The sequence below is a fragment of the Arachis ipaensis genome, chromosome B9 (genome assembly GCF_059453495.1).
Source record: "Arachis ipaensis isolate K30076 ecotype BB chromosome B9, ASM5945349v1, whole genome shotgun sequence".
In the NCBI taxonomy this organism is placed as follows: domain Eukaryota; kingdom Viridiplantae; phylum Streptophyta; class Magnoliopsida; order Fabales; family Fabaceae; genus Arachis; species Arachis ipaensis.
This window is the reverse complement of record NC_142444.1, coordinates 10,051,645-10,063,953: the sequence shown is the minus strand read 5'-3', so window position 1 is coordinate 10,063,953 and position 12,309 is coordinate 10,051,645. Positions and strand designations below refer to the sequence as shown.

At 31.6% G+C, this 12,309-nt stretch overlaps 2 protein-coding genes across 2 annotated transcripts; both read left to right on the top strand.

Moving 5' to 3' along the window:
* The first annotated feature begins 247 nt into the window (after nucleotides 1-247).
* LOC107617063 (cytochrome P450 714C2-like) lies at nucleotides 248-3,732 on the top strand. Its single transcript, XM_016318886.3, has 5 exons — nucleotides 248-701; nucleotides 962-1,188; nucleotides 1,791-2,032; nucleotides 2,137-2,512; nucleotides 3,208-3,732. Exons 1-5 carry the CDS (start codon nucleotides 395-397, stop codon nucleotides 3,631-3,633), a joined length of 1,578 nt encoding a protein of 525 aa, XP_016174372.1. The 5' UTR covers nucleotides 248-394; the 3' UTR covers nucleotides 3,634-3,732.
* A 2,535-nt stretch (nucleotides 3,733-6,267) lies between these two features.
* Nucleotides 6,268-9,537, top strand: LOC107618565 (Late embryogenesis abundant protein (LEA) family protein). The gene is made up of 3 exons (XM_016320665.3): nucleotides 6,268-6,653; nucleotides 7,164-7,383; nucleotides 9,050-9,537. The coding sequence occupies exons 1-3, from the start codon at nucleotides 6,451-6,453 to the stop codon at nucleotides 9,263-9,265; spliced, it is 639 nt and encodes a 212-aa protein (XP_016176151.1). The 5' UTR covers nucleotides 6,268-6,450; the 3' UTR covers nucleotides 9,266-9,537.
* Nucleotides 9,538-12,309: the final 2,772 nt, after the last annotated feature.

Genomic DNA, 12,309 nt, shown 5'->3' with positions numbered 1-12,309 from the left:
TATATACGAGTTCCAAAAACAAAAACAAGTCAACTACTCAATGAGTTCTCAGAAACTTAAGGATGATGGATAGATTTCCTTAATGTATATAAAAATTTAAACAGATTCACATTTTTTATATTTTCTTTAAAAACTTTGTTTTTGTAATATTTTAAGTAATCATTTATTAACAGTACCCTTATTTAATTTGAGTAATTAAAATTAGATACTACTTGAGTAAGTTTGAACGGGTAGAATAATCTTAGAAGTTTGAACAATCTTACAACCCCATTAACTGAGTGGAGAGAGCATTATGTAAAAAACCATGTAATTAATAAGTCCATAACTCTCTTTGGCACTAAAGAAACACTCATTTTGCTTTCTTAAACCAATAGAGAAGGTGTTGAAGAAGAAGATGATGATGATGAACATAAAGGGTGTTGTCTTAGCAGGGTTGTCGTTGGTGTTGTTGCATGTTGTGAATGAGTTGTTGTTGAAGCCAAGATCATTGAGATCAAAGCTTCAGAAGCAGGGTATTCATGGACCTTCTCCTCACTTCTACTTTGGTAACATCCCAGAAAAGAAGAAGATTCTAGAACAACATCAAGTTCATAATGTTGCATCTTCACACCAAGACAAAGACAAAGGTGTTTCTTCTTCTATATCTCACAGGTGGTATTACAATTTGTTTCCTCATGTTGTAAAATGGAGAAGACAATATGGTATGTAACTACTTTAATTGTCCTTTTTCTCATTATTATTTTGTAGTCTTTGTTAATTTTGGTTTTCTCGAAAAGAATTAATAAAGATGGAAACTCACATGCAGATGTTGATAGTTAAGAATCATTAGAACACATCATCACAATTTAGTCAAATCTGTCGAATCATCTAACAGTTCTTAGCTATTAACCTCGCATGAAGACAATTGGGCGTGAGTCTCCACTATTAATAAAATAAAATAAAATAAATTGCATGCATGCAGGTCCCATATACTTGTTTTCTTCTGGGAGTGTAGAGTGGTTGGTGGTGTCTGATATAGAAATGGTGAAAGAAATCACCCTTTACACATCTGTGAATCTAGGGAAGCCTTCTCTTCAATCCAGAGAATTAGGGCCACTCTTAGGTCAAGGTATATTGTCATCAAGTGGACCAATTTGGGTTCATCAGAGGAAGATCATTGCTCCTTCATTATACCTTGATAAGGTCAAGGTAACTTCATTAAAACCACTAATAATTTTCTAAATATGATCAGAGTAAATAGCTATTTTGTATCCTATTACTATTTTGACAAAATAGTCTCCAAAAGATGTAAATGACAAAATCACACTCCAAAAACATGCTCTATTTGACAAGATGAACCAAAGGAATATAAGTGTATCAGTAATTTGACTGAAAGTTTGGTTAAATTTGTCAAATGGAAGATATATTTGGGGTTATTTTGTCATGTTGGTTAAGATTTGATTAAATGAATAATATGTAATTGGAAAGATTCATAGGGTCATTACCTTATGGTTTTAGGCTAATTAAGATTGACATTCGACCCGATTTGTGATTTTTCACTTAATTGATTAATTTAGATCTCTTTTGTCTTTGGTTTTTCCTTGATCATCATTTAGTTTGAGTAGGCCTACTATTTAAAATTCCTTGCACTTGTCACTTCAATCAAGAAAAATGGACTAGTATATAGAGAAGAAACTGACATGTAGTATTTTGAGATTGCAAATCAAACTAAAAACTAGAGCTATAGTGTTCAATATTGATTTAGAATTGTTATCTAATAAATTGTGTTTTGTTACAATATAATGATGAAGGAAATGGTTAACTTGATTGTTCACTCCACAAATATAACACTCAAGTCTTGGGAAAGTAGACTCAATAATGAAGGAGAGGCTTTGGACCTTAGAATCGACGACGATTTGCGAAGCTTGTCAGCCGACATAATCGCAAGAGCTTGTTTTGGGATCAATTATGTTGAAGGAAATGAAATATTTTCAAAGCTTAGAGATCTTCAAAACCTCTTGTCTGCAAAGGAAGCTGGAATTCCAGGCTTTAGGTATGTATATGGTTACAAAAAAGACTTGTATGGTTCATGAAAAATTGTTGCATAGTGTTCTTGTTTCCATATCTTGAAAAATTGTGTTATAATCTCTGGTTTAGATGCCTGCCAATTAAAAGAAACAGAGAGATATGGAGATTGGAGAAAGAGGTAAACTCAATGATATCAAAGATCATAGACGAGCGGTTGAAGCAAGATGCAGAAGAGCAAGATCTTTTACAAATGATACTTGAAGGTGCAAAGAGTTGTGAGGGGAATGATGGAATCTTATCAGATTCGATATCTCGCGACAGGTTCATAATAGATAACTGCAAGAACATATTCTTTGCTGGACATGAGAGTACTGCAATTACAGCATCATGGTGCTTGATGTTGCTAGCCATACACCAGGATTGGCAAGATCGAGTTAGGGCCGAGGTTCTTCAAGTTTGTGGCAACAATCCTCCACATGCAAGTATGCTTAGAAAAATGAAGATGGTATGTTCATGTGTTAGAGTTTATTGTTTCCAATTTCCATAATGCTGCATTTTATTGCATTGACCCTTGGATCATCAGTTATTTTGAATCTTTTTTTGTATTTGATTTCAACCAAATGGCATGGAAGTATTGTTTAAATTATTCAAGATTAAGAGAAACTTGACACATTTTTTTGTCCAATTGCATGCTATTCTCCATGCAAAAACTTATTCAAATGCCATTCTAACAAGTGACTACTCACATGAAAGTATCTTCATATGAAGATGATAACTGAGAATCGTTAAAATGTTTAACATGTTTAACTAAACTACTTAACATAATATGTGCATGTTAATATCTTAGCTATCATCTTCGCGTGAATCAATATATTAGTTTTGTACATAGTTTGAAGGTGAAAACTCAGGTTGAAGGTGAAAACTCAGGTGCAGTCGACTTCACGTGAAGTTGATAGTTGAGAGCCGTTAGATGAAAATTTAGTCAAATCAATCAAATCATCTAACGACTCTGAGTTATCAACTTCACGTGAAGTCAACTGCGCTTGAGTTTTCACCTAGTTTGAAAGGTGAATTGAATACATATTAACTCATTAAGTCTTGTACATAAGGTAGCTTGTCTATTTTATGTGATATATCGATATATTAGCTATCAACTTCACATGATTTTCTATTGAAAATTTGAAAATGCTATCCTTGCAGCTGACCATGGTGATTCAAGAGACAATGCGGCTTTATCCGGTGGCGGCGTTTGTGTCGAGATCAGCATTGGAAGACATTCATTTGAAAGGTATCCTAATTCCAAAAGGAATGAACATTGAGATTTCAGTCCCAATACTAATGCAAGACCCTGAGATTTGGGGTCATGATTCACACGAGTTCAATCCAGAAAGATTCTCAAATGGGATTGTTGGAGCTTGCAAATTCCCACAAGCATATGTTCCATTTGGATTAGGGGCTAGGATTTGTGCTGGACAACACTTAGCCATGACAGAATTGAAGGTGATTTTGTGTCTCATTTTGATCAAGTTTAGGATATCTTTGTCTCAGAGTTATTGCCATTCACCTGACTTCCGTTTGGTTATAGAACCTGGCCATGGTGTTATTCTAAATATCACAAGAATTTAGAAAATATATGTATAATTCAAAGATTTTTCTTCGGGAAAGTTGATATATGCATAAACTCATACTAATATAATTTGAACATTATCAACGGATTATTTACTGTACCCATTGATATTTGGTGGTGTTATTCTGATAGGAAATTTATATAAGAGATTAATTTTTTTTAATCAAAGATAAGTTTTTATTGATACAAATAAAAATTACGGAGTCACCAAAAAAAATAAAAATTACGGAAAAATAGACAAAAGTACACATAGATTTTCATATGGTAGATAAATGTACACTCCAATTTTTTAATGAGTCATGTGTACACACTAATATCAAGTTTTGTTGTCTTATCGCCTAAATAACCTTTTTGGCAATAGTGGCTGCCAAGTAATTTTGTACATAGTGACATAACCTTTTTCATGACACAATGAAAATTAAATAATAAATTATTAAATTTGTTAAATTTTAATAATAAAAAAAATTTGCAAATAATTTAGAATCTTCATCATCTTTCTTCTTTTTTCAAAATTTACTTCGAACATTATCTTAGCAGCTATTTCTGAGTTGCATCCCTTGATCCACATCTACTTTTTGGAGAAGAAATGAAAAGAACAAAAATTCTAAATCACTTGTAAAATTTATTTTATTCAAATTTAACAAATTCAATAATTTATTATTTAATTTTCAAAGTGTCGTTATCAAAAGGGTCACATCACACAATGCTCAGAGTCATCTGGCAATCACTACTGCTAAAAAAGCAGACGACAAAAAGGTAAAAATGACAAAGGTGCTCGATATTGATATATACAGATGACTCATTAAAAAATTAGAGTATACATCTGTCATTGTGTAAAAATTCATGTGTACTTTTTGTCCATTTTTCCTAAAAATTACACATATTACAATTTGGACTAACAACAATTAAAAAAAAAGTGGGATTTTCAAATTAAAAAATACTAGAAAATCTAAATCTCATAAAAATAAATAAATAAAACACTAAAAATGGGGTTGTTCTAAAGAGATTGAACTTTGAAGTCCAAGCTAGAGAACACAAAATTCAAGAGTTTAGGAAATCTACCAATTTTAACTGGCTCTTTGTGACCAACTTGGGAATTGGAACTGTATTTTTGTCTTTTCAATGTATCTAGCTCTTGAAAATGCAAATTCTTCTTTTCATGTGAATTCCAATTTAAATCAAACAACGACCATTTCCCTGTCATTGTTTAGCCAGTAGTTATCTTTTGAGATTAATGGTTAAAATAATTCTTAAAGAAATATTTATATTACAAATTTACAATTCTATATTAATGGTTAAAAGATATATGACTTGTTTGGGTAAACTTTTATGAAAAGATCTTTTTTCGAGTTATCTTTTTTTTAAAAGATCTTATGAAAAAAGTAAAAGTAATTTTATGTTTGAGTATCTTATGTAAAAAGATCTTTTTATTTATCAATTATGTTTGGGGATAACAATATAAAAGTACTTTTTTGTTTATTTATTACATAAAAAATATTTTTTTTAAAAAAAAAATATCTTTTAAAAAAAGATGTAAATTACAACTTCTCAAAAAAGATGTTTTTCTGATTTTTCTAGTGCTTCTACTTTTAATACTAGAAATTTGTCAAACACATTAAAAAAAAATCCTTTTTCATTAAAAAAAGATCTTATTCTATCAAAATAATGACGCCCAAACAAATACATAACACAATTAAATTAAGAGTTTCATTAGCTAGATAATAACATGTTAAAAGTTACATTCGAGGTCCTAAGTCCTAACTTAACATTTGTTACTCATTGGTTCTAATATTATTTTGGTCACAATTATTAATATTGTACTGAGATATTAATCGTTGTCATACTGAACTTTTTAATGTTAGTAAGTGTCCTTAGTTGAGTTCTTAACAAAATCCCTAAAATTAATTCAAGCAAAGTGCCACAAAAAATTATACACACATAACACAAATATGATCAAACAATAATATTTAAAAGAGAATAAAAAATTAGATCAAATAATCTTATTTATTATTTATTAATTATTATTAAAATTATTATATAATTTTAAATATAATAAATATAAAATTATAAATGTTATGATATATAAGAAGGTGAAAATTCAGGTGCAGTATTTTTTCTGTGAAATTGATAGTTGAGAACCGTTAAATAATTTAACTGATTTTTGACTAAATTTTTATTTAACAATTCTCAACTATTAACTTCACATTAACTTGACTGTACTTGAATTTTCACCCTATAAAATAATTTTAAGGTAGCATTTGTTTTGAGATACTAAGATAAAAATTGGGAGACTGAGACTAGTATCATATTTGTTGGTTCAAAGACTGGTACTAAATTTTCTGTCTCTGTACCCAAAATTTCAGTATTTTAGTACTTTCAAAAAGTATGACACAAGACTAAAATTTTTAAAGTTAGAGACTGAAATTTTAATAACATTTTATATTTAAAATATTATTATTTTAATTAATTAATTTTGATTTTATCTTTTATACAAATTAAATTAAAATTTTATTCTTATTTCAATTTTCCTTTGCATCAAACAAAATACTAAAATTTATTTCAATCTCTATCTTTTAATCTCTTTATCTCAATCTCAATCTTTCTAACTTTGCCTCTCTACCAAACGCTAACTCAATCTTTCTGTCTTTGAAATAGCCAAAAATTTGAGCCTTGTTGTCACGAAGTCATAGTTGTCTTAATGAATGAATTTAAGGTCACAGCGGCGCACCTACTCTCTCTTCCAGAAGCATCCACGCCACGAAGGTTCTTAACCACAAGCAAAGTGTTGAGAAACACTGAGTAAGAATCATTCCACAATGGGTTGGGTGACTCGCTTCTTAACCGCGGTGGTTTTCTTGGCCGTCGGAGTCATTTTCTCACCTGAAACCTTCCGATCCAACTCCGACTCAGCCGCAAGTAGAATCTCCACTTACCTCAAACTCTCTCACCTTCTCTGCTTCTCCACCGCCTTCGGTGCTGCTTTATGGGTCACCTTCATCGGCGGCATCATCATGTTCAAGTAAGAATCCGTTATCCCCGTACAAAGAACAATTTGGTAGTGTACTAGTTATGGTTAAAGTTTTTCCACCATTAGAAATGTAAATCAATGCCCTAGGACATTGGTTAGCAAAACCCTATGTAATGTTACTTTGTTGCTTTGATCAGATGACACTAATGGAGTGTTAATTAAGATGCAAGGTGATGATATGTTTTGTTTATCGAGTGATGTAGCTCACGTAAGATGCTAACAAAGAAATTGGAAAAAAAAGTACATTAATGCTATTTTCGTGCTCCTAGTTTGCATTGTCAATTTGTTAGTGGGAGATATTTATGTTACCAATTTAGTTTACCTATGACTGTACTCTTATCATGCAGAAATTTGAATCATGATATATTTTTGTATTATAGACATTGGGGTACTAATTTACTGCCATGAATTGTATTGAAGACTAAGATGATGACTATTATAACTTTAGATATAATTACTAATTTGTCTTGGTTTGAATCGTGTATGGGTGTTTTGATTCAGGAACCTGCCAAGGCATCAGTTTGGGAACCTGCAGAGCAAGATGTTCCCGGCGTACTTCTCGATGGTGGGCGTGTGTTGCGCCATATCAGTGGCATCTTTTGGGTATCTTCACCCTTGGAAGTCTTCCTCCACTACTGAAAAGTACCAGCTTGGGTTCTTGCTGTCGTCCTTTGCCTTCAACCTTACAAACTTGTTTGTCTTTACACCTATGACCATTGAGGTAATTTTTGGTCCTTACGTCCTTCCAATATATTAAACAATGTTGAATATACCTTTGCTACCGTTTTCCGCGGAGATCATCCATCTAGATTTAAGTATATAACTTCATATTCTTGTGAATTGCATGCTGCATGCAATGCGGTTCCTGTTTGAGTGGAAGTCAAATCAAGTATAGTCATGTCTGATCTCACCTAATTGAAGGAAAGCCTTGGAGCAACAATTTAGTTCTTTCTGTGTGACCTCAAGGCCATGGTTTTAAGCTGTGAAACTTACCATTCCCTAAACTCTGTTAATGGGATGTTTGTGCACCGGGTTGTCCTTTTATTCTTTATTTTTGACATTTACAGTAATAACAAGGTCAAAACATGTTGCTCGCATTCGTGACAAAGACTAAAGTATCTTTCGGAAAAAAATGGAATTACACCAACGAAAATGATTCTTCTATTGAATCGAGAACTCAACATGGGAAATTGATTGAGATGTATATTGCCAGAAGTACTTGATGCTGGTGAATCAAGTTTCAAAGGCAAGCTAAATTTCTTTTCAAGGATTTCATACACATCAACTCTTCTTTCAGCAGAAGTTTGAAACCTGGGGCACAATTTTTGAATCTTTTTTTTTTATATCACATTTCTGGATCACAGTAGCAGTGGTGGAACTTGGTCCCAAATGTTCGAAGGGAAAAACAATATAAGCACATGAAAATTTATTTCTTAGTTGCTGGTTACATTCAGCAGGTTTAAAGTATCCTTTGACAAATAGTATGGTTATATTATTCTATCAAAAATAACAATCACAAACTTTGTCTTATCTTCATGACAAGAACAAATAATGAGACACAATGGTATTAACTGATCTATGTAGCTGTTCATAGTGGAAAATGGCATGTTATAATCTTTTATGGAGGAGAAAAATGATCTTATTTAATATTCTGCATACATGTTAAAATCTTTTTTCATATCAATCATCAATCATGCACTTTATTATGTCATTAGCATTGATGATCCTAAATAATGGAACAATGCAACCATAGATGAGAACAGCCTCATAAATGGCTAAAAAATGCTCCTTCAGCACCTATTAATATGGTTTTCCCCCACTCCACTAGTTTACCAAATTAAGCTCATGATACTTTCTGCACATTCAAGCCGAGTTTGTCAGAATATTGTTATGTCATAAGCTTAAAGGAGGATATGTTATCCTGAGTTCTACATACCACTCTTCTCTTGTTAATGTTGTGTCCTCTTTTAACCGCTGCCCCCAAAAAAAAAGACAGAAAAAGTAAATCAAGAATTGGTGTTCATCCTAAACTAAGTTGACCTGTGGGTTGTTTGTTGCTTTGAATCTAGGAATTATTTCTTATTAACTTAATATTCATTCTTACTTTTAGGTGTTACTCTTTCTTTTTTCTAATTTTGTATGGAAAATTGCATCTGCTTTGTATAATATCCTATGCATTGTCTTTATTCCTTCCGTGCTTCCTCAATTCCTCTATTGCTTGATTTACTCTTATAATTTCTAATAAATACTTGTACTTTGCAGTCCTCTTCCTAACTTCCAACTAATTTTTAAGTCATAATTGTATTTCTGTGCCAGTAAGCTGCCAACAATTACTGCTATGCCTTTCAAAAGTTCATAATACATTAGATCTGCTATTCTGTTAACAGATGATGAAGCAAAGACATAAAGTGGAGAGAGAAAACAATATTGGGGAGGAAGTTGGGTGGTCAAAGAATGTGGAAGTTGCAAAGAAGAACCCAAAGCTTGCAGCCATGAACAAGAAGTTTGGTATGATTCACGGGTTATCTTCGCTTGCGAATATCATGTCATTCGGAAGCCTGGCGATGCACTCTTGGTACCTGGCCGGTAAACTTAATCTCTGATTAGTTGCTTCTTCCACTCTTATGAAAGTTGGTTGAGTTCCTTGTGAAGAGTTGGTTAAGTCTGCGATATCTGTATTCAACTTATCTTCCAATTTTACATTGCTTGTTTCTAAATGCGAAATCAAAAGGAATGTAGAATGCAGTTTGTTTAGTATATGCTGTCAAAGGTACTGCAGGGTATTGGTTCGACCAGTCTTGTGACTTACCATGGCAACACTTTGTAATTGTCCTACTTCATATTAATAAATAAGCAGCATCTATAGTAGCAAAAACATAGTGATATCTTGCTAGCATAATTTACTTAACTCTAACCCATTGGTATGGTCACAATATTATAGATGTGTTTGGAACGGGGTGAGAAAAATAGAGTAAACTTGTGTGATATTATATATAGAGCATATAGAGTAAGCTTGTTTACATTTCATGCTTAAGCTTTTCTTTATTTTGAATGAGATATGATAAATTTAACGATAAAAGAAGATTTATTTTTGGCATATTGTTATAGAATAAGTATAAGGAATTAACCTTTAATTAACTAACGATCGTCAACTTTCTTTCTTTTTTATTTAGAAAAAGACCTTTTTAACACTTATTTTTTGAAAGGTTTAGGGATTAGAATTTACGATTTAGAGTTTAGAGTGGCCAGCGGCAACAGTTTGCGGTGGCAGTGGGTGATCGTTAGTGAGAGGTGAAGTTGTGGTGTTGGGAGGAAGAAAAAAAAGAGGTGAACATGAGTAAAGGGGTAATTCAAAAGAATTAGCAAATGTTGAAAAGTACTCTATTTGGATTGATTATTATTAATGAATTTAGTAGGTTTTTTTGTTTCTAATGTTTTTGGAATTTTTTTAAATTATTTTTAATTTTTAATTTGATTCAATTTTGTAGGTTAAAAAGGGGAAATGCGAGTAATCAATAATTTTTTTGAACATGAACAATCACCAATCAAATCAAAACACACTATACCTCCAAATTACCCACTTAAATCTTAATATTAAAATAACCATCCGCACACCTAGTAAAATGAACATCCGATATAATTATTATTCACATTGTTTAATATTTTCATTGTCTACCTATATTTTTCCGTTAAAAAATTATTGGTGACAGATAAAATCTAAATTTTCTGGTGAACAATAACTCTGAGTGCTAACAACAGATCACACCTTTTGTAAAATTTTTCCCCAAGTTTTCTTGCTGCAAACCAATGCAATGATGGCATTGCCAAATCTAGGTTTCAAACGAATTACTTTATCTTGCTAGTGGCTATATCATTATTGGGTCCACCGGTAACCATCGATAATGAATTAATCATGTTGATGTTTCAATTTCTGGTCAATTTCATCTGTTATTTCAACTACTTACTTGACGCCACTGATTTAAGAAAATAAAATAAAATTACAAAAACAAAGCAATCAGGAATTCAGGATACTTGGAATCTGAACGACAAATAAGTAGTGGTATATACTGGTATTTGCCCACTAGCTACCCTATGCCTATGCATCTGCATCTAGGGCTGGCAATAGATAAAGTAGGGTAGGATAGGGTTTGGATCCTACCCTAATTCTACATGCGGATTAAAAATTTTATTAAAATTTTATCCTATCTTACTCACGGGTTGAGAATCTTTCAATCCTAACCCTATTCATACCCTAAATTTTTAAATCCTATCATATTTTACTCTATTCGAAGAAATATCAAATTTTTATATATATTAATAAAATAAAAAATAAAAAATTAATACTCTAAATTACTAAATTAAATAACTAATTTAGTAGTTACTTACTTATTGCAAGTCATTATATGAGGGAGATTGTAGATTCAATTCTCACCTCCTTCACCCGGACCAATCTCTACTTACTCGCAATAGGTCAGGTAGCCTACCCTATTCGAATGGTTAGTCCGGATAGGGTATGTATTGCCAGCTCTATAGTAAAGCAAAGAACAAGAACAAAACATGTATGCTGGAAAGTGCAATCGTACAAAATGTCTACAAAGCAATTCATTAGAGTTGCTGTAAGTAACTGTACTATTCAAGTGTGTTTCATGATGTCATGAGCTACCTACTTGCTGTTGGTTGGGTGAAGCCTTCCATTGAGATTTTTTAGAGCTTATTATTAAACATTTCTTTTTGAAAAAAAAAATGTTAGCATTTTGCTAGTAAGTGTTGTAAAGAATTAAAGACATTTAAAAAAAAAAGAAGAAATGTTTTTAAAAGTTTTCATTTATGTAGTCAAAAGTTCAAGAGTCTTTGTTTTTGTTTTTTTTTAATAAAAATATTTGTTTTCTGTTTATATATTATCGTTTTTATTGAGGTTTTTGATAAAATATTTCACGTACTTTAGAAATAGAAGAAAATGTACTTTCACCAATAAATTTCTAACCTTTTATTATTTGTCAACTCTTCGTAGCTTTTATTTCAGAAGTTCATTCATGTTAATGCTTTGCGCTGTGACATAAGAAAAAGGACTTTTTTTTTATTTTTAATATTGGATTAACAATAATTTTTTTTTAAATTGTGATCTACTATAGTATTTTTTTTAAAATGTGGGATGATTTAATGTACGGAGTATAAATCGGATCGTCCGATTTTTAAGAGATATAGAAATCGGACTGTCCGATTTTTAGGTACACAAATCGGACCATCCGATTTATGTATTCGGACCGTCCGATTTGTGTTGAAAAAATTAAAAAAATTTGGAGAGGTGGGTTCGATTTATATTCCAAACTTTTAAAATTTTTTAAACCCAAATCAAAGGTCCAATTTGTGTACCTCCCATTGTTATAAAAAACACCAAAAATTACCACGTTAAAGTATAACAATCATTCTACTTTCATATCCAAATTTTTTAGCAAAAAAAAAATACAAGTAAAAGTGATTTTTTTTAATTTATTAATTTATATTTGGTCTTGAGGAAAAGCAATGAGAGTTATATCCAAATCCAAATCTAAATCCAAGTCCAAGTCCACGTACTCATAAGTAATGCCGACAAATTCGGAGAAATTGAAAAATTATGACTGAGATTTTCATTTTGAGAATGCTTTGT

Bases quoted from the DNA above. Each gene is read 5' to 3' on its own strand.
- LOC107617063 (XM_016318886.3), top strand. From the start codon at position 395: ATGATGATGATGAACATAAAGGGTGTTGTCTTAGCAGGGTTGTCGTTG. The intron at 1,189-1,790 runs GTAACTTCATTA...ATAATGATGAAG, and splicing joins TATACCTTGATAAGGTCAAG to GAAATGGTTAACTTGATTGT. The intron at 2,033-2,136 runs GTATGTATATGG...TCTCTGGTTTAG, and splicing joins GCTGGAATTCCAGGCTTTAG to ATGCCTGCCAATTAAAAGAA.
- LOC107618565 (XM_016320665.3), top strand. From the start codon at position 6,451: ATGGGTTGGGTGACTCGCTTCTTAACCGCGGTGGTTTTCTTGGCCGTC. The intron at 6,654-7,163 runs GTAAGAATCCGT...GTTTTGATTCAG, and splicing joins GGCGGCATCATCATGTTCAA to GAACCTGCCAAGGCATCAGT. The intron at 7,384-9,049 runs GTAATTTTTGGT...TTCTGTTAACAG, and splicing joins TTACACCTATGACCATTGAG to ATGATGAAGCAAAGACATAA.